This window comes from Hippoglossus hippoglossus, chromosome 6 (assembly GCF_009819705.1).
Source record: "Hippoglossus hippoglossus isolate fHipHip1 chromosome 6, fHipHip1.pri, whole genome shotgun sequence".
Classification (NCBI taxonomy): domain Eukaryota; kingdom Metazoa; phylum Chordata; class Actinopteri; order Pleuronectiformes; family Pleuronectidae; genus Hippoglossus; species Hippoglossus hippoglossus.
Genome location: NC_047156.1, coordinates 4,673,053 through 4,694,869, shown reverse-complemented (window position 1 = coordinate 4,694,869; position 21,817 = coordinate 4,673,053). Strand labels below are relative to the sequence as shown.

The following is a 21,817-nucleotide window of genomic DNA, read 5'->3' as shown; positions in this document are numbered from 1 at the left end:
CGAGAACTAACCACGCTTTGCATAATGACGTTGAGTGTTGCATTAGGGAATACGCTACACCTAACAAGTACTTTAAATACTTTATGTTTAAAAGCAAGTACTTACTTTTACTCAAGTAGAGACGTAGAAAAAGTAGAAAAGTTAATGTGGTACTTTACTTTACTTTACTTAAGTATGTTTGAGTACTTCCTCCATCACTGTCACCAGCTATTCAAGGACACGTCATGTTTTCTTCCCCTTTTACACATGGAATGCAAAAATAAAAGTTGTTATACAAAGTTTATAATCACAGCATTTGTCCCCAACATAATTTACTTGCCAAATCCACTGGTTTCAAATTTAAATATTTTGTTGTCTTTGAATTGCTGACCCTAACCCTACATCATCATTATCCACAGTTTATGTGGAAAATCCAGTGTTGATATTCAACCTATTCTCATAATGTGGAGGCAGAAAATGTGAAAATGAATGTATGGCTATCTCCTGTCTGGTTTAGGTTTTATCTTTTAATTAATAATGAATAGGCTGAGGTCAGGCTCTGTCTACAGTGGCAGTCGAGTGACAGTGTGTTGAAAGTCCAGTATCAACACTGGGCTTTCCAAACATCCAGAGTATCTGAGGGGAAAGAAAACATGAGGGAGTCTTTTCCCAGGAGCGGCGTCGCAGGTTTGAGTCCTAAGTCGGCACCGTGCTGGTGTCAGCGTTTCCTCTATCATCCTTCCAGTCCAAGTAGGAGAAGAAAGCACTGGCAGCGTACGTCAGGGTCACCACAGCACCGAAGAACTGGACAGACAGATGTGAAGTGAACACCTCAAGTGAACTCAGGAAGCAAATCAAATGTCGTACTGTCAACTGTCACCTGCTGAAACATATCAAAGGTAGAGTCACATCTTTATGTGTCCACATCTATAAAGTTTCCAGGTACTTAACTGCTTAGAAATGCACTCATGGACCATTATCCTCAGTAAATCTGACTGAGTGTGACAGGCAGTGAAATGTGACTGATAAGAGAGTGTGATACGTCAGGGGCAGGGCTGCGTGCGTGTGTTTGCTCTTGTACAGCTGTCTTTGTGAGGACCAGTTTGAGCCTACAACCGAGTGAGGACATTTTGGGAAAGTGAAGACCTTTTGGCCGGTCCTCACTTTGTGTCCCCCCCTTTAATGGACCGTTTGGGGGTTAAGACTTGTTTCTAGGGTTAGGGTTAGAGTTGGCTTTAGGTTAGCTTCAGGGTTAGCGTTAGGGTTAGGCATTTAGTTTGGATGGTAAGGGTAAGGGGCGGAATGCATTATGCCAATGAGTGTCCTCACTAAGATGGAAGTACAAATGTGTGTGTGTGTTTGTGTCTGTGTGTGTGTAAGAGAGATTATGTGACAAATGCTTTAGTGGTAAACCAGCATGGACTTTGGCCTTCGGAGGAGACCATAAAATGACACATTGACACACACACACACTCGTGTCTACATGACTTCAGAGTACATTTTTCTGACTTACATGGATTTCCCTCAAAGCTTAGTCAAACCTTAACCATAGTTACTAATTACCTAACCCCAACCCTAACTTGAATCTTACACTAACCTTAACCTTAATCTAACCTTAAGACATAAAGATGTCTTCACCTTAAAATGTAATGATCCACATTACAGGAACTTGATTTTTGTCCTCATAATGTGACAGATTCAGGTCCCCAGAACATGAGTAATACCTGGAGCCCCCCCCCCCCCCCCCCCCCCCCCCCCCCCCCCCCCACACACACACACACATGCAGAGGGGAGGAGCCAGTCGTAACTGGGGCCTAAAGTTAACAAAGGCACATCACCTGCTCTCTGACCATATGATAAATAAGATGATAAGACGGCCTCCCCCTCGATCTTTCTCTGCCTCTCCCACTTCTTTACATTCTGGGTGTGTATCCATGACTCAGACTCAGATAAGAACATATAGAAATACTCAACACACATGTACGAGCGAGCATCGCTGCAAGCCTGGATTTCTGTTTGCTGATCTCAGCTGTATCACAGTGTAGTGAGTGTGATGCACATTTAACCAGTTGTTTGTATGTGAGTCGGTGTGAGCAGTGTCGGGGGGTCTTACGGCGGCGGCTGCAATATGTCCATAGAAGAGGTGGAAATGGTGGACAGTTGCAGCGTTGGCCAGGAAGGCGGAGAGACAGAGGACGGTGGCGATGCCATTATACACCATCACCTAGAAGACGAGAAACATTGGTCACGATTCAGAAAATAATTCATGGAGCTTCATGAAACAGAACAAAAATGGTGCATTTCGTGGACTGATATCTATGAGTGGGTGAAATTTGGGGCAGCGTGATTGAATTCAAGGGGATGGTTAAGCCTTGGCGGAAGTCTCAAAACGTTCTCCCGTTTCCCTCCCTACCGTCAGGGGCCAGGGGACAGCGCTGAGTTTCCGCTGGGCACCAAACAGCAGCATGAAGAAGAGGATGGTGGTGAGGATCCACAGAGTGACGGCCACAAACATCACCCAACCGTACGCTGGCACATACGTGTAGTTGGCGCTGGCTATCAACGCCCACTGGAGCAGCCCCGTAATCTAGAGAGGGAGAACAGAGAAGAGAGAGGGAGAACAGAGAAGAGAGAAGAGAGAGGGGAGATGAGGAAGACAATTATAGATACTGAATAGAAGAGAACATCTATAAATAAATAAAATGATATGGCAAACACGTTAGCAAATAGCTGTTCATTTACACATACAAACAACACGGAGCAGCATTAGCTACTTACCACATCCTGAGGGAAATATCTGACTCTTCAGCTGCTAAATGCTTGTCTCCATTTTTCTCACTTTAAAAAAATTAAGCCAGACGAGTTCAGGGGGCGATCGAGATGTTTTGCTTTCACTTATCTAAGTTTGGACTCAAGTGGCGGATTTACCGAGAGTGTGCGTGTTTATAAACGTGACCTGAACTGTGGCCCATGCCTGTAAAGCAGAGAGACTGACAACAGTCTCAGCCTTGTGCATTAACAGCACTGTTATGTCTGAAATTTAAGCCTGAAGCTCCTGTCTTTGCCCCAGTGTCTCTCTGCTTCTGTCCCATGAGAAAGAGCATGAAAGGACAGTCTATTATGTATGCAGGGATCCAATTTCACCTTTTACACACATGCATGCACACACGCATACAAACACACGCACACACACACACACACACACACACACACACACACACACACACACACACACACACACACACACACACACACACACACACACACACACACACACACACACACACACACACACACACACACACACACACACACACACACACACGCAATGTTGCAGTGATCCACAACCTGAGTCAAAACTGCTTGTGTAGATATTTCATTGTTACTAAAATCACTTCTCTGTCAGGCCACTCAGGAATATAAAATAATTACAAGAGCAAATCATAATTTTGGGAAATATAGAGTTAGATGAGAACGTACAGGTGAACTATTCCAGATGGTTATGGACCTGACAGTATAAACCCGATCCCCACTGGATGATCAGCCTTGACCTTCATCACGATATCGTTTTACGAGTCTCACAAAGTCTGTCTCAGTGCTGCGTTCGTATCATCATGATGCATCAGCACTTCCAGCTGCTGACTTGACACAGTTTCTTATATTAGACATTGATATATAGCTGTTAAAAGTAATAATCAGGAAGTAATAATCAGGAACACACCCAGAAGATAAACTGTCGAGGATTGAGATCAGGCCTGTGTGCGACAGGATCTAGAACCTTTACAAGGATCTGTTATCAGGTTGACGTGATTTTGCTTAGTGGACAAAGTCAATTCCTTCCTACTCTTCCTGTTTCAGAGGTTTTGTTGCAGAAGAACATAACAAACTCCAGTTTATAACTTTTCCTTAATGACTAATCTCATGTCTACTACAGTGAGATAATGTGTCCTGGTTATTGGATGGCATAACCTTAACCATTTCAACACTGTAAGGCCTTTTGTCACTGTAACCAACAGAAGGGGTCTATATGCGTTCCTTAGATAAGGGTGTGAAGAAGCACTAGTTTAGTTTTGCTGGTTTATTTATCTCCTCCTGGGGGGAATCTATTTTCATCACTGTTTGTTAGTTATCAGAATTACGCAAAAACGACTTCACTGATTTCCATTTGAATTCTAGGGGTGATAGGGGTGGGCCATGACGTGGGGAAGAACCCGTTAACTTTGGGGGCGGATCCACGTAAAACAGGTGGATCAGGGGTCATTTTTTACTTTTCCTGAACATGGCGAGATAGGGCGTTGGCGGAGGTATGTGTTCTCCGAGTGCCTCCCTAGTTTACACAGGAATAACTTAAGGAAAGCTTGTTTTTCTGCACACACACACACACACACACACACACACACACACACACACACACACACACACACACACACACACACACACACACACACACACTAGCTTTGTCCCTGTGGCCTCGAGGGCTGTAGGCTCAGTGTAATATTTAACGTAACGCCTGTTTAGCGTAACGACTCTCGACACAGCTACAGACCCACAGAGGTTAAACACACGACACCTCCTGTTAGTCAGTTAGACCTGAAGAAGAGGTGAGACGTCAAGAAACACAAGCAAGTGCCGACGTGAACTTCTGACGATGCCATGACTGAGAATCCTCACAGTTTTGTTCAGTGTAATCTATGGTTAGATGGTGCGAGTGGTGTCAGGAAAGGAGAGGGATCAAAGGTCCCCTGCACCCGACAGTCACATGTCGTCTAGAGCAAATACATCGCTGGACGGGGGAAATGAGTTTGAGCCGAATGTCCTGAATGTCCTATCATGCTCATTACTTCTCCTCTCCATTCAGTCGTACAACCAAATATTACTTTAATGTCACTTTCCCGCTCTCAGTTCTGAAATGAACAGACATGAGTGTGTGCAACAAGAAGACAGAGGATTCGACGAGTGACCGTCCTGTTTTGTTGATAGATAGCCGGTGACATTTGTGATGCACAAACAGAAACTGGTCGGCTCACGTTTAACACAACACGAATGGAGCAGAAATACAAATATCCTTGTGTGGTGCTGCTGTAATGTTTGTTGTAACACTGGTGCTGCTGCTCTTGCATGAGAGGTAAATCAGGATAAACTAAAGATTTAAAGATTATTTTACGTGTCACAATAAAAAAAAGATGACACTGCTATAGAGTTTAGCTAGGAGTTTAAACTATAGGTATATTTAATAGTTGTCTTAATTTTAAACAATGACGGGAAAAACTGAAATATTATGAGTCTATTTATCTTCTTTGTAAACTTTAAATGAATCCACCGGTGTTTACAGTCGCTCAACAGAAACAGAAGAGAGGAAAGAGAAGAGAAGAAGTTGGTTCTACAGAACAGAGTAGAACTGGGAACAGGTTTATTCTGATCGGCATCTGTTACGTACTATTTCAGCGATCATGAGGATGGCTGGGAGGCTTCGGATAAAGACCACGTCCATCCTGGTGGTGACGTTAGCGGCCAGGCCTCGGAGGCTGTTGCGCCCCTGCTGAGAGCTCTGGGAATTGGGGGAGCTGGTCTCCGTGGCGACTTTGGACGGGAAATCCGCCATGATCACGCAGCTTGTCTGAAGTTGGGTGTCTCAGAAACTCCTTCAGGCTGTGGTACAGTCTCAGATGGAAATTTTCCTCCTGGAACAGTTTTCACTCCTCATGAAATGCCTAATGGTTTGAGGGTCCAGGAGCCATCGGCCTCAGGGAAGTCCAGTTACATCCAAAACACAAATATCACAAGAAACATCAAAATACAAAGTCTGTTTAGAAAAAAGTCCCAGGAATGAAAGACGAGCCCTCCAGTGAAACCTCCAGGTTCAGTCACCTGACAGGTGTCTGATGGTGTGTGACTCTCCCTACACCTCTCTCTCTCTCTCTCTCTCTCTCTCTCTCTCTCTCTCTCTCTCTCTCTCTCTCTCTCTCTCTCTCACACACACACACAGTGAAAGTTTCGTCCGTCTGCTCTCCCTCTTTTTCCCCTGGCACCTCCCATATGGCTCCTGCCTTTCACCTGAGTGACTTATTAATGTGTTTGAAAACTGGGAGGAGGTCGGACATGGATGGATTGGAGAAATAAAAGGCTCAGTGACGCCCTCTTGTTGTGAATGTTATGTGCATATGTGTCTTGATAAGACGCAAGGTTAATGCACTACTGCGGCTAATAATTCACTTTTTTACTGGTTGTTGTGGGGTCATCCCATTATAAATTCTGAAAGTCCAAAATAAAAATGCAAAACATTAAAGGAGATATATTGTACTCATATTCAGGGTCATCATTATAATTATTATTTGAAAAGTTTAACATGCTCTGACGTTCAGAAATCAATTTCCTCAGACTGTCCATTGTCCTCTTTTCAGCCATGTGGTCATGTTTTTTGGTTCTGTTTCAGAGCCTGGCCACTAAGTTCTGTACATCTGGAGTCTATCAATAGATTTGGGGGTTAGGGAAGTAAAAAGGCTGTAACAGTAGTCACGATGAAATAAAAGCACGTCTCTGTGTCTTTAGAAGTTAAAATCTATCAAATTGTAGATGATAAAAACATGATTGTAGCAGCTTTGTCGTGTGCCACTCAAAAGTTAAATCTCTGTCAAACGCGATTTTTTGCAGAAGGTTTGATCAGGTCCAATTCAGATTATCTCAGTTATGTCTGTGTTCAGCTGCAGAAAGTTTCTGGACATCCCATAATCTCAGAAAGACTGCTGTTTATAGAACAGGTACAGCTGCATGTCATTAGAAAAAGCTTTATACCAAACAAGAGGAAAGACTCTAAAATCACGTCATATATCTACTTTATATTGTAAATAAACACCAAAAACAACCGTCACATTTACAACAATCTAGAAATACTTGTACTTTACTTGAGGATTTTTATTGTATAATAGTTTCTACTTCTCTACAACTTTTTATGCCACTACATTTACAGGAGACTGGGATCGAACCACCAACACTCTGGTTGGTGGTTGACCCGCTCCTCACCCACAGACACCCAGGTGTTACTGTCTCCCAGGTGTTACCTTTCATCCATGTTCTGTTTCGCTCTTCTCCTCAGGTGAACTGCGATTGGCTGATTGAGAGGAAACTACAAGAGGGGGCAGGAAGCCTCTCCCTCCCACTTCCTGTTTGCTGCAGCAGTGTGTTCAGCGTCGCCTCTTGGGTGGGAGACCTGGTGAGTTCTTTTAATTTACTGCAGCTGTGAACGGTTGTTCTGCGTTCACCTGCAGAAGTTCAGCAAAGTTCATGAAACATCCTGTCGCGTGAATCTCTACCTACGCACATCCAGGAGACGCAGCAGCTAACGTTAGCTCACTTCGAAAGGTCGCACAAACTTTTTCCTATTTCCATTTTTAACTTGTAAAGCACCGTGTAGGCCACACTCTGTTTTAAAAGGTGCTAAATCAACATGTACAATATTCTGATTCTTACATTAATGACCAGTCAGACCAAAACCATATATGTGAATAAAATCTTTATTTTTTCAGCATAAACACACATGTAAAAATTAATAAATATTTAGAATACATAAAAGAAATAGACCTCTTTTAATCATGTGTGGGCTAGCATAGTGCAAAACAGGTCATGAAGAAACAGAACATGCATCAGATTTACTTCAGATACTTTTCAGAAAATACACATAGATCAATGTTTAAAGCCTGAACCTCATGACTGAGGCCCCCGATGGTTTTCATTTAATGTTGTCAGTGTAAAGAACAAATGGCACTAAGAAGGAATATCAAAATATAAAAAACGTTTACTTATTTGTCAACATGCCACCTGCTGTTTGTTATATTTCCACGTGGACGTCGAGTGTCAGACATAATGCAAAGTCAGAAATGCTCAAATACATGGTAACTTTAAAGGAATGTAGTATTTGTTGACCAATGGATGTTGACATGTTTATCCTGGAAGATTAATAATTAATTTGCCTTCACGCTTCACTTTTAGAAAAAACACTATTGACCTAATCCTTTTGTTTGTTTTTGTTTTCCAAATCTTTTTCAAACAGGACAGTTACACCTCTCGGGTTATCTCACACTTTAATATGTGTCGGCGGTTTCAGACCGATTAGATGTCCTTTTTTTAATAAAACCTACTAAACACGTTTCTCTTGCGGACGACCACTGTCGCGATTCCTTTCACATCCTTCAGCCTGTCAGAGTCAAAGTCCACCAGCAGCTTCCTCACCCCGACCCTCATGGGCGAGAAGGAGATCTTGACAGCGACCTTCTGGCCTGGAGCGATGTCACCTCTGAAAGAGAAGAGTTGTCACGTTAAAAGCAGTAACTACATATATAAGGAATAGGAACAACAAAAAGAAGACAATATTACATAAAAGCAAACCATACCAATGAAACCTAAAAATACAAAGACCACATCAAATAAAGGCAAGTCTGTCAAAATGGGTTTTAAGAGGTGATTTGAAAGAGGTCACCAACTCTGCAAGTCTGATCTCCTCAGGCAGGTCATTCCAACCCACATAGCAAAACTGTCTGGCCCACATCTCACATTCCACATCTGCCCCTCATACCACGGGGAATTCAAATGCCAGGAGGGAAGCCAAGGGGCTGTGATGTGAGCTGCTCTGTAGACCAAGGCAAGCTTGAAAAGTGATAAGTAAAATCTTAAAATAAATTCTAAACCACACAGGGAGCCAATGGTGCAGAGCCAGGATTGGGGTGATGTGAGTCCATCGAAAAAAAACCCAGTAAGAAGACGTAGAAGTAAGAATACTGATAGTGATCTGCTGCAATTACAGCATTAAAACACCAACTTTTTTTCCTTCTATATGCATGATAGATATTCGTGTAACGCCTCGTCAGCACTTACTTGACATAGATCGCAGAGGAGAGTAGTAGTCCGGACCCCTCTACGGTGAACATGCCACGCTTTAGTGGGACAGGTAGAGGATTGGTGAAGGAGATAAGGGCTGTCACCTTCTCCTGAACAACAGAGCTCCCAGATACCTGGAGGAAGAGGAGACGGCTTAGTGTTCAACTGAAGCAGAACATTACAGAAGAGGTATTGACAAAGGAAATCTTGTATTTAGTTGCCTCCACCAAGGAGGTTATATTTCACCCCTATCTGTTGGTTGATTGGTTGTAAGCAGGATTGTACATGATGTACAGATTAGCATAACACTTGCTGAACTGATGCAGTATTGATTAGGCCCACACACACACATCCAACAGACCACATGGAAGAATCGCACTTGGGCGGACCGCTCCGGTTTGCCAGATCTGTGCCACAAGTAAGCCAAAGCAATGCCACATGTCAACCAAAGGTGGCCCAAATTAGTTTTGTGCTATTTTAGCCATATTATAGGTTCACATCAGATTGTAACAGAGAGCACAGCATATTTGTTTTAGGTAATTTGGGCCACATTTACAGTTTTACCAATTCGCAACTCAAGGCTGACTTCCATTTTGTTTGGACCACAAGACGATCAGAGGTGCCTTATCATTGCCTGAAGTGGCCCAAGAACGCATTTAAGTTTGGTGCTGATCCAGATCATGGGCTGGATCCAAAATCGATTCTTCCGTCACCCATACTGCAAACGTCCATCAACTTGCGTGATAATCCGCCTGGTAGTTTTTGCATCATCTTCCTTACGAACAAAGAAGCCAACCAACAAACAAATGGACGGGTGAAACCATAACCTCCTTGGTGGAGGTAAAACTGACCAACGACGTCTGGGCGTGCACAGTGTGTACCCACCTGTACAAGGAGTTCAGGCATGCTCAGTGGAATGTTGGTCACAGTCATGACGGGTTCGTACTCCCCTGGAACCTCCACGAGCGCTTTCACCCTGATCAGATGGTGCTCAGAGACACAGTTGACGTACTCGTCGTAGCGCAGACGCAGCACTTCCTTGTGGGCTGAACACAAATAGGAAATATAAATGCTACATCGGGGAACAAGTGTGTGTCTAGGTCAGACACGTAAGTTCTCTTGTTTCAGAATATGTCTGCACGAGAGGCCTTTGAGGGTTTATTTGAGCGACTAACTTTTGTGAGCCGGCACGGTCACCCTGGTCGCCTTCCTCTGGCACTCCCCTTGATAGATGGAATTGTAGGTTACGGCAGCCGCCAGAATGATCAGCTGAGCATTGACCTCTTCCCTTCCGTCATTCTTCACCTGTGGACAGAAAGGATTCATCATCAAAGACGAATACACAATCTACATCCATCAATCCATCCATCCGTCCATCTGAGCACTCGTACCTCAACTATCACATCGAAGTCGGTGCCAAATATAGGCTTTCCGTGCTTGATTGACAGATGCAGCTGCAGTTGTCGTGGTTCTACGTGGTCATAGATCGGCTCTGTGACTCGGTGTCCGGCCTTCTCGTACACCTCCCTCTCCTTCTTGGAGCCTGCAGAGAAGATGTCGATGTCATTATGAATAAAGGTCAATCAGGTTTTGTTGTGTCTGTTGTGAACCTGTTGATCCTGATCCATCTGCTCCTCTCTGTGCAACTTCCTGACAAACCTTCAGGATATTTGTAGAGCTGCGTGACATCCTCCCTGTAGTCGCCGTAAACACTTTTGGTGCTGATGTTCTTCCCCACACTGCTGTGTTCCGCCTTGATCTGTAACAAAAACTATTTTGATCACCCTAAAAAAACGGTAAATCTTTTTAAAAGGTCAAGCCTATTAATCTAATTCTTATTAAAAAAAAATTCTGACATTAATTTAAACTCTCACCTTCCTCCGGTGGCCGTCTGGTCCAACCATCCAGTAGACGATGTCAGCGTTCACCTCGGCGAAGACAAACGGAGCGTCGTACTTCGCGTTCAGATTTCCCTCCTTGATGGCGTTGAGTGGACACGGGCCGCAGCAAAACTCACCTGAAGAGCAAAAATTAGATTGTAGTGGATTCTTTTTATAAAATGTTTCCTTTACTATTAAATAGTTTTAATTAACGATGAGAGTTCCGTGTGATTTACAGAATAGCTCTGATTCCATCATTTTACTTTCATATGACGCCAAAGAAAACAAGCGCTGACAATCCTGAGAAGATAGAAGACGGACAGAAATGATTAATGTACCATCACTCAGTTCTTGAGGGGTGGGGTCCAAAACCTGCCAGCCGCCATTCCCCTGAGGGAGGTCGTCTCTCCTCATCCAGGACTCGACCCAACAGTGGAAGTTCCTGACAACACCAGGACAAGGAGATGAAAAATAATTCATAATTTCATTTGGTGTGTGTGTGTGTGTGTGTGTGTGTGTGTGTGTGTGTGTGTGTGTGTGTGTGTGTGTGTGTGTGTGTGTGTGTGTGTGTGTGTCCTACCAGCTACTGTCCTTCTTGCCAACGCTCTCCATTCTTTCATTCACCATGATATCTATGGAGAGGTTTCCATCGACATCGTGGGCTGAGTCGAAGTTAGTGATGTGTCGTGTTGGGATTCCCAGACAACGCAGCACTGGGAAGAAAACAGCAACACTTCAGACTGGACTTTTTGTTCCTCTTTCCTTCCCTTTCCTAAGATAATGTATTCATTTCCTGTCCTTCGCTTTCCTTTCCTTCTTTAAACAATTTAGTCCTTTCCTCTTCAAGAGCAATTTATTCTTTTCCTTGGAAATGCCTCACCTGTGCAGGCGACAGCAGCAAACACCCAGCACTGGCCATATTTGACCGACCCCCCCTTGCTCCACTGCTGAAGGATGGGCACGCTGCCGGTCCATCGATTTGGTGCAAACCCGCCAGTGTATGGCTCCTGCCACTGACCAGTCAACACCCCCTTGTCCCCGTTAGAGTTCACCTGGACAGGTGGAGACAAAGCAAAGCTTCCTTTCATAAGGCAGTCACTTTGCAGACGAACAGTAAAGGACTTTTCAGACGTGAACTCTGGAAAATGTCTGGAAAATTGGGTGCAGAGTTTTCCTTTTACATATGAAGAACGCAGCAGGAGATTTCCGAGTCCGACAAGTTCACAACAACTTGAACATTTCCGGAACATTCAGGTGAGGGTTAGACACCAGGTTTAAATCGACATCGGCGTCTGTCCTCATCACATACGAAACATGCTTGTCACATACAGGCCCTCCAAAAACTTTCAGGAAAATGTCTGGACTTCAGGTCATGTCTGAAAGCAACTTACGACTAAGTATCACGACATTTACATTTGGGATTTACGTTTCCAAGTATGGATTTGTTACAGAGACCGAGTGGAGGATCATTGTGGGAGATCAGAGGCATCCCTTTGTCTCCTCATTTTAACGGCTCACCCCATATATTTACAAAAAGTGATCTAATACTAAAAGTTTTCCCACATGCACAGAAATGAGGACGTCTAGCTGTTCTGGAGCAAATGTCTACCGCTGTCAATTCAGAGTTATGGTGCGATGTAAGTGTAAAACAAGCACACAATCCAAGATGTCTACAACAATGTAGACATCTTGTGCTTCTTTTGTTGTTGTCAGAGTGAAAGAGATCGTCACCATCGCGGTGATCATCCTGCTGACGTAGACGGGGTCAGATCTCTTCTCAATGTCCATCTTTGAGTTCTTCACGGCGTCCTTGGAGTTGTCCAGAACTTTAAAACAGATGTCCATCACATAGTCCTCAAACTGAGAGAGACACACACGAACAGAGGAAAGAAAATTCAACATACAACTTCTTTTTAAATGCATTTTAAATCACATTTGTCTGTCTCTGTCTGTCTTTGAGACTCCGTTGCAACATCTCCTGTCTATGTGCCATCTATGTGTTTGCCTGTCAGGCACACACACCCCTCCATGTTTGTCTTCCCCTCTGTGCTCCCAGAGACAAGCCCGTGTTTGTGTGGTTTGGTTACATTCTGACACCTCCTGCTCAGAAGTTTCCTCCATCCAACAAACTCATGTCCTGACATAGCTGGAGCGCCAGCGTCTCCGCTGTCACGCTGCTGTGACAATTCACACAGGGCCCCGATTTGCCTGATAGACACCGAAAGACTCAATCCAGGGTGTGTGTGTGTGTGTGTGTGTGTGTGTGTGTGTGTGTGTGTGTGTGTGTGTGTGTGTGTGTGTGTGTGTGTGTGTGTGTGTGTGTTTTACCTGTCCGTAATTCCAGGGCTTGTTCCTGATGTCATTCCAGGCTCCCATGTAAATGATCCCATCCTCATTCATAATATACTCCTGGAGCATCTTTTCATCAGGGTGGTACACGGCATCATCTGACACACACACACACACACACACACACACACACACACACACACACACACACACACACACACACACACACACACACATTACAGCCATAACATTAAACACAGATTCAAGAAAGAGATTCAAGTCGACCATAACCGGACCTGTTGAGTTTGTGTGGGGATTTTTTTTTCTTCACTTTATTAAACATTGGGATATAGGTGATTTCTCTGAGAATAATTTATAGATCTTCAGAAATGAGGAATGTTAGCGGGACTGATTTGATTTCTGCCCTGATTCTTTCCTCCTTCTGGGGTGGGGCTGCATATGTACACACACACACACACACACACACACACACACACACACACACACACACACACACACACACACACACACACACACACACACACACACACACACACACACAGCTGCTAACACTTGACTCATGCTATGAGTGTGTGCAATTTGGTGCAGTTCCAAATAAAAAATGGGTTCTAGTCAATTTGCATGTTTCATAAGGGGACTGTTGGGCCTTGGTGGATGAGCAGAGTATGAGTGAAGTATAAAAGCTGCAGTATATGAATGTATAATAACTCTGATAACTATAATTGCTCCGTGCTCTTACCTCGGCACCAGGGGTTAAAGAGCAGGTGGAACCCAATCTTCTCAGTCTTCTTCACAATGTGTCCGTCCGATGACATGATCGACACAGTCAGATGGTACTCGCCAATGATGGCGTCCGCTGGACTGTGCAGAGTCAGCAGAATTTCATCCTGTGCTCCCTGCTGGTTAAACCACCACTTATCTCCATCCTGGAACTCCTTCTGCACCTTGATCACCACCTCATCGTTCTTACCTGGAGAAGCATTATGAAACATCGTGTCATTTAAGAAACTGATTGTTGAAGCATCAGTTTCAGCTGCTTGCTGTTTATCCAGGATCCTCGTAAGGCTCCTGGTGGACGGTGGCATGCTGGCAAAATCCTAGATCTAAACCAGGAGGTGGTTCCTCCAAAATACTGTTGAAATCAGTGTCTACAATGTCTACAAGTGAATTTAGTTCTCAATGTGATAGAAGAGAGTTATGAATTAAATGGAGGATTGAGGGTTAAGCTGTATTTGATTGAAAAAATCTAATGATGGTCTTTAACTCTTTATATTTACCTCTATTGAGGAGGTTTCAACCCTGTTTGTTTGTTTGTTTGTTTGTTGTTTGTTTGTAAGTAAGAATACACAAAAACAACACAATGGATTGGAAGGATGTTGTAATGGTTGTAAAGGAAGATCACAATCAATTTTGGAGCAGATCCAGGATTTTCTTTTCAACAATTACACCGTTTTTTCCAGGAACTAATTTATGGATTTTGATAGAAATAATCCAGTATATCCGGGGAACTGATGTCTATGAATCAAGATGTGGTGCAGCTTGATTGAATTCAGGGGAACTGTTGAGTGTCCACTACTTCATTACTATTATTACCAAAGCTTTGAAAATGTCTTTTATAATCAACTTACAATGTGAAACGAAACTCTACATAAGACGTACAGTGATGCATCACATGTATAGAAACGTATTGACCCCAACAGTATGTCACAGGTCGTGCTGCACTCACCGAGGTGCAGGACCAGCTCCAGATGGTCGTTCAGGGTCAGCGAGTCGGAGCACTGCAGGGATATGGAGAAGGGTTGACCCCTGCGGACGATCAAGCGCTCCCGATCAATCTCCCTGGTGCGGTGAAGCAAGTTGTTTTCATGACTTCTCACATCCACATTGGTGATCAGACCTAACCGGACCAACAGAGACAAAGTTCAACAGTGGAGATGCAGGATTGCAGGATTGCGGCATGTAGCTGTTGCTTAATAAAATACTGGCAATTACAGAGTTTCCATTTAGAGCTCGACAATAGGGAAAATTCAGAGTTAGATCAAACTAAAACCTGTTTTTTAAAGATGAGTCTGATCCATGTTTGAGCTAAAAAGCTGCCCTTGCATTTGTTGCAGGAATTAGGATGGGTCATATCACAGGCAAGTGTCAAGTCATACATCAGCACATTCTTCATGTGGAATATAAACTCCCATAAAGTTTTGAATATGGACCTCAGAGAAAGGATTGATAGATAGATGGAGAGATAGATTGACAGACAGATGGATAAATGGACGGATCACTTACCGTTGTGATTGGCCATCGCAGATCTTTTTTCTCGTCTTCTAAAAGTTGCTCCTCCCAAACTCTTCTCTTCTCTGCTCGGTCAGTCGTGTATTTATATCCAGCTCAGGTCCGACCCTCCCACCCGTCTGCTCTGATAAACACTTACCCCCAAAATTCTCCCTCACTCCTCCACGCCTTCTTCTGTGCCCTCTGACATCACTTACCAAAACCCTGTGTGTGTGTGTGTGTGTGTGTGTGTGTGTGTTTGCCATGTGTGAGTGTCCCTCTTAAAAAAGTCTTCCTCGTCCCGTTTGCGACACTGGGGCCTTTGTTGCTGCTTGTGTTGAAGGTTGAATCCTGACGAGTAATAAACAGTAATATTTTTGTCTTATCAGACTCTTACTCAAGAAGACATGAAATGTAACTGTTGCTTGTATGACACCTCTTCTGGAATGTTGGGTTTACGTGCATTAACCATGATTACGTGATTGCTCGGCCTCAGGGTTTCTCAAAAGCGGCTGCCAGGCAAATCTCGTAAGCCTGGTTATATCTCCCCTGCATTCACTTCCCTTCATTGTCTGCCTGCACATTTGGAAATAATTTTAAAGATATGTAGCTCTTGACCTTCCAGGGGCCCCAGGGGGTTTGACACTAAGCTACTTGGCTGAACTCCTCACCAGCCCGTAGCCTGAGTTCTCCTGATAAGGTCCTGTTAGACATTTCTCACTTAAGACTTAAAAAACATCTGGCCCCTGCTGTCGGGACCAAACCTATGGAACAGTTAATGTCAATATCTGTGTTTAACTCCTCTCTCTCAGCATTTATTTTTACTGAAAGACTTTTACTCAATTGTTTTTAGTCATTACTAATGATTTACTTATCTTGTATACTATTATTTTGCTGTTACTTTGAAATAATGTTGTATTATGAAATATATATTGAAAGGTGCAGCTTGATGGAATTCAAGGGGAGTGTTGGCCGTTGGTGGAGGTGTGAGCTTTCACACAAACCTTTACACAGTGCAGTTGTTGCCAGCTGCATCATATTCACAGGAACTGCTCTTGCGATAATAAACTCATAAATCAGATTGATATCCGTTTCCATTGTAATCTGTTCAGGAGTTTTTGCGTTTTCCTGCAAACTAACAAATAATACTAAACTTTTATACTTTTATTTTGCCGTTACTTTAAAATGATGTCGTATTATTTTGTTTAATGTCTTTGAATTTAAATGGCATCTACGTTTTTATTTGTCCTCTTTATGAAGCACTCGCTAACAACTGTTTTTAAAGGTGCTACTGTATATAAATAAAGTTATTGTTGGTCAAAACAACATGATGAACGACACAACATCATCACTTGCGTGTTTTTGAAGAGAGGGAATTCACCTGAACTTCTCATCTCAGCTTTATTCAGAATGACAGGACCGCAGACAGACCTGGATAAAGCCCAGTCAACGTACAGTTGTATGTTATTACATGATGTGCATGGCTAAGACCCCCCCCCCCCCCTCATTATCTTAACTAGCTTATCTCACTGATTTAAACCAAAATGGGTGATTGTCAATTTACAGTCAATTTTGACCCTCAATATTGTCCCCAAGTGCGTCATCCAGGCCAGATTTGTCCGGATTAGACCAAATAATGTTTATATCTATATATATATATATATTGTGTGTAAAACTTGAATAACCTTGTACAGCATAAGTAACAATCATTGCAGTTAAACACCATTAAGAGTGATGATTAGTGCCTCCACTTAGGAAGTTACAGTATATTTTCATTGCTGACAGTTGGATTGTGATCGAAGGAATCACTGGAACGGATCCAGGAATTCTTTTTCACTTCCCTCGGAGCGTTAGCCTGTGACCTCAGTCGAGGTTTGACGAGCACTCTACTTGTTTTCATTGTTTTCCAACAATATGTCACATTATCACATTTCAATCTCAAGTGATTATTTCCTCTTGTTACATGTTCTTTACTTGGCAGCCGCATGCAGTTTTTCAGAAGTTACATAGACCAGTGAATATAAGTCAGACCCTCACCCTTAACTTTCACATTACAGACATTTATTATAATGTATATTTAAACCAGAGTGTCACTCAGAGAGCACGCACCTCCACAAAAGGTCTCCTCATGAAGCCACACTTCAATTTACTAGATCAAGATTTTTATTTGGATCTCAACCAAATTATACACACACACGCACACACGCACACACACACATTTATATCAGTCCCCTAATGATGTCTGGTTTTGCTTTTTATCAAGATTCATGAATTATTCTCTGTGATATCAAGAAAAAAGGTTCTATCTCATAATGTTAAAGAAAGTTGAAAAGATTCTACCCCCTGATTTGGATCTGTGCCCAAATGAAATGGGCTCTTCCCTGAACAACACCCCAGCCTTCCACCAAATGTCATGGTTATCCGTCCAGGGGTTTCACGGTAATCTCTTAAGCAGTTGAGGGTAAAAACACAAGCTCCTCGGTGGAGGTCATCACACAGCGATGTTGATTTTCAAAAGCTGACATCTATGAGTGTGTGGAATTTGCTGCAGTTTGATAGAATTTAAGGGAAGTTGGGCATTTGGTGGAGGTGTCAGGTTTTACACAGACGTTTACATAGTGCAGCATATTCCCAGGAGCTGCTCTTGCTATAATAAACTCATAAAATCATCAGTTTAATCATCAGGTCAGTAGTTTCTGTGTAATCCTGCAAACTAATATGGACGTGGGTATTTCTCTGTGGAAGTGAATTGTTATGGTCCATAAAATGCTGGGCCACATTTCAGGCTAAGTATAATGGAAAAAACAACATCCTCCTCTTCCTGATAGCAGGAGCAGTTCCTGAGAACACGATCTCTGAGCCTTTCATGCCTTTATTCTCTAAAAGACTCAAATTTGGCAACAACGTACAACAACCCTGTGACCCATTTCAGACACACACGCACCAGATAGAAGCACATCGACACTCAGTAGAGCCCGACAGTCAATTAAGCTGCAACAGTTTACACACTCATAGATATCAGTGCCCTCCTATGTCTGATTTTTATCAAGACCCATGAATTATTATGAAGAAGGTTATGTTTTCACCCCTGTCTGTTTTTTTTGTAAGCAGGATTACACAAAAACTGCTGGACGGGTTACCATGGAATGTGTGGAATGGATGCTGTATGGGTCAGGGAAGGACCCATTACATTTTTAGAATAATTCTTGAATCTAAAACTGATGTTTATGAGTGTGCGCTATTTCGTGCAGATCCAAATAGAAATCTAGTACATTTAAATGTGGTTGCATAAGGGGACTGCTGGGCCTTGACTGAGGTGTGTGTGCCATTCTAGTTCCATAGGAAATCTGTGAAAATGTGAAAGAAACACCCGACCTCACAATGTGAAAGAAATTTAGTTGAGAGGAAGTTTTCTGGTAAGTTTCCGTCCTGTATTTTTTGCGTAATCTTGCGTACAAACATAACATAACCTCCGTGGTGGAGGTAATAATGGGAATAAACGTATCGTATTAACAATATAAGGGGGTTAGGTGCGCATATGTCTGTTTTAAGTGTCAGTGTGTATTTGCTTATAGTGAAGCCTCATGTATGTACAAGCAGGTGACAGAAACACAGAGAATCTGTTGTTGTGACTTCAGAGCCGCCTGCATTGTGTTACTTATCTCAGTGTCCACAGACAGCTTGTGATGGCTGCTGTATTGTTTAGCTCCGGGGGAGTAACAGGAAGATAATGAGCTGGACAGAATGATAGAAGTGAGAAAACAAAAGCGCGCTCACACACACACACACGTCTCTCTATAGTAGTGAGGACACTCATTGATATAATGCATGCCCTAGCCCCTTACCCTAACCTTAACCATCACAACTAAATGCCTAACCCTGACCTAAACCTAATACTAACCCTAAAACCAAGTCCTAACCCTCAAACAGCCCACTGAATTTGTGAGGACGTCAAAATGTCCTCACAATGATGGTATTGAACCAAAATGGGCCCTCATAACTATTAATAGACATGCGTGCACACACACACACACACACACACACACACACACACACACACACACACATTTAACAGGCTCAAGTGTCCCTATATGCTATAATGATGACTACAGACTATGCACACACACACGCACAGTTCCACTAAAACAGTCATAAAGTGACGCACCTCACACATGTACACATTCATGCTCCTGTTAGTAGCTGACTCAGCTGTAGGTACACATCAAGCTGCAGCTGTGAACAGGACGTCTCTTCTTAACGTGCTCTCTGAGGTTGTCCGGTCGTCCACGTGACACACACACGTTTAAATTGAAGCAACATTCAAATGCATTAGTTTGCTTTTACACAACAGAAAATCCTTCCACACAGAAATGTATATTTATAGACATATTTACATTTATTAGTCAAGGATCCTGGTTTAAATCCCTGTTCGGCCAAACTTTGCGGACTTTGCATGTCCCCCCTGTGTCTGTGGGATTTGGGAAACTCGAGCTTTCTCCCTCGGTCCAAAGACATATTGTCGACATTGAGCAAAAGCAGAGCAAACACAAAATAAAAAAGGTCATCAGCTGGACTGGGAAACTGAGTTCATCAGCGCGATGCTGAGCTGTGGAATGCCAGGATGGTCATGTTTCGGGAAAACGAAGCCTTTGACTGACCTCAGTCTCCCACATCACACCAACGTGTTGACCCCGTGACACTGATGGGAAGAGACCAGCGGTCTTTCACCTTCTTTCTCCACAATTCCCCAACACACACAACCACACACATGACCACAAACACACACAAACACACACACATGGAGATTAAAGTACACAATATGACACAATGATGAACTTTTTGCCAGAACTATTTAACTTTTTTATTTTAGTGATATGTTTCCATTCAGCAAGCAATTGCGTGACAATTAGGTGTCTGTGAATGTGCTGCTTGTTTACATCAGCCTTGCCCATTAGGGTCATAGACTGTAAATAAACAGTGTGTCTGTATTCTTTATAAACAGTCTATGGTTGAGTTAAAGGCAGCGTCACCATTCTGTTCTTCTCATCTTCTAGAAATAGGAAGTGAAAAGAAAAGAGAGTGAAATAGTAAAGTTATTGAATGACTTTCCCTGATTTTGTACAATTTCACATTGAGGAACAAACACATAAAGGAAATCAATGTATGTGTCTGTATGAGAGAGAGAGAGAGAGAGAGAGAGAGAGAGAGAGAGAGAGAGAGAGAGAGAGAGAGAGACGAATTTAATCGTCGATGATTCGTTGGTTACGTCATAGCGTGCAGCTGAACTAAACGTCGATTTACCGGAGGTGCTGACGGAAGTAGCTGAGGAGTGAGCCATCTCGCGCCCTGAAAGTCGCGCATGTGCAATAGCGACAAAACATGGACCAATGGCGGTGTCCGTTGCAACAGCATCGCGTAGCAGAAAGTCAAAAGTACGGGAGAACGTCACCTTTAACATAACCCGAAAAAAAACTACCTGCATTATTTGCAAGGCGGACCTAGCTTTCCATGGAAGCAGGACACGAGCATTTGAAGAGGAGGCACGTTGGACATCGCCTCGGTAAAGTAGCCTGTTATCCAGCTTGCTATATAAACGTATATACCTGTGCGCAGGATTCTAGAATCCATTACAAAAATATGGTTTAAACTTTTTTTTAATGAGTTTAAAAGCGTAGTGTTATCCTATTGCCTGACAAATAGGATCTTTTTTAATCACAAGTATGCAGTCCGAAGAAGACTGTAGTTTCGTTTGTTGATGTTTTTATTGCTGCTACTTTCCCTGTCCTTTTGTTAACAGAAAAAATGGATACTTGATTTTTAATTTATTTTTAGTATCAGCACTTGGCCTGTTCTTGGTTCACAGGAAAAAGGGAAACTTGAATTTAAATTATTTTTTTTATATTAGCACTTTGCCTGTCCTTGGTTTTAAATGGACACAAACTAGATTTTTCTTTGTTTTTGTATCAATAGTAGCCTAATATGCAGCAAAGTTTATTAAAAGACATTTTTGAATGAAGTATCGATCTTTATTGTCTTTATTTTCAGTCATCACATGCCGCGAACAACCTCAAGCTAAATTTAAAAGCTGTTGGCTAAATAAGAGCAATTGAGAATTTGTGTCATTCATAATCCGATTAGTCGATTAATCGTTTCAATAATCGATAGATTAATCGACTATCAGAATAGTCGTTAGTTGCAGCCCTAGTTGTCATTGAACTGTGCTAATTGTACTGATTGTGTTTGCAGCTGATTGAAGCGGGACAGATGACATGGATCCATCCTTCCACAGCCAGGAGCTCACCGACCTGTGTGCCACACTTCAAAGAAGACTGGAAGCTACACTGGATCTCACAGCTACACACAACAGACGTCTGCACACTGGAGCAGACCGCCTCAGATGACCCAGAGGCGGCAAAGAGACTTTTCAAGCTTCACCTGATTAGTTTTTCACTGGCTAGGCCAGTTGTGTTTGAACAATATTTGTGCTGTATGTAAATAAAGCTTTAACT

The 21,817-nt window shown here is 42.8% G+C and overlaps 2 protein-coding genes across 2 annotated transcripts; both read right to left on the bottom strand.

Moving 5' to 3' along the window:
* Positions 1-302: 302 nt before the first annotated feature.
* On the bottom strand, positions 303-5,940 carry pllp (plasmolipin). Its single transcript, XM_034589165.1, has 4 exons — positions 5,417-5,940; positions 2,393-2,566; positions 2,093-2,203; positions 303-783 (listed from the first exon to the last, which is right to left on the bottom strand). Exons 1-4 carry the CDS (start codon positions 5,579-5,581, stop codon positions 676-678), a joined length of 558 nt encoding a protein of 185 aa, XP_034445056.1. The 5' UTR covers positions 5,582-5,940; the 3' UTR covers positions 303-675.
* Positions 5,941-8,095: 2,155 nt separating this feature from the next.
* On the bottom strand, positions 8,096-15,465 carry tgm2l (transglutaminase 2, like). Its single transcript, XM_034589154.1, has 15 exons — positions 15,324-15,465; positions 14,767-14,937; positions 13,780-14,010; positions 13,059-13,177; positions 12,462-12,590; positions 11,611-11,782; positions 11,311-11,443; positions 11,069-11,172; positions 10,725-10,867; positions 10,510-10,609; positions 10,242-10,393; positions 10,026-10,155; positions 9,736-9,896; positions 8,848-8,984; positions 8,096-8,269 (listed from the first exon to the last, which is right to left on the bottom strand). The coding sequence occupies exons 1-15, from the start codon at positions 15,337-15,339 to the stop codon at positions 8,101-8,103; spliced, it is 2,067 nt and encodes a 688-aa protein (XP_034445045.1). The 5' UTR covers positions 15,340-15,465; the 3' UTR covers positions 8,096-8,100.
* Positions 15,466-21,817: the final 6,352 nt, after the last annotated feature.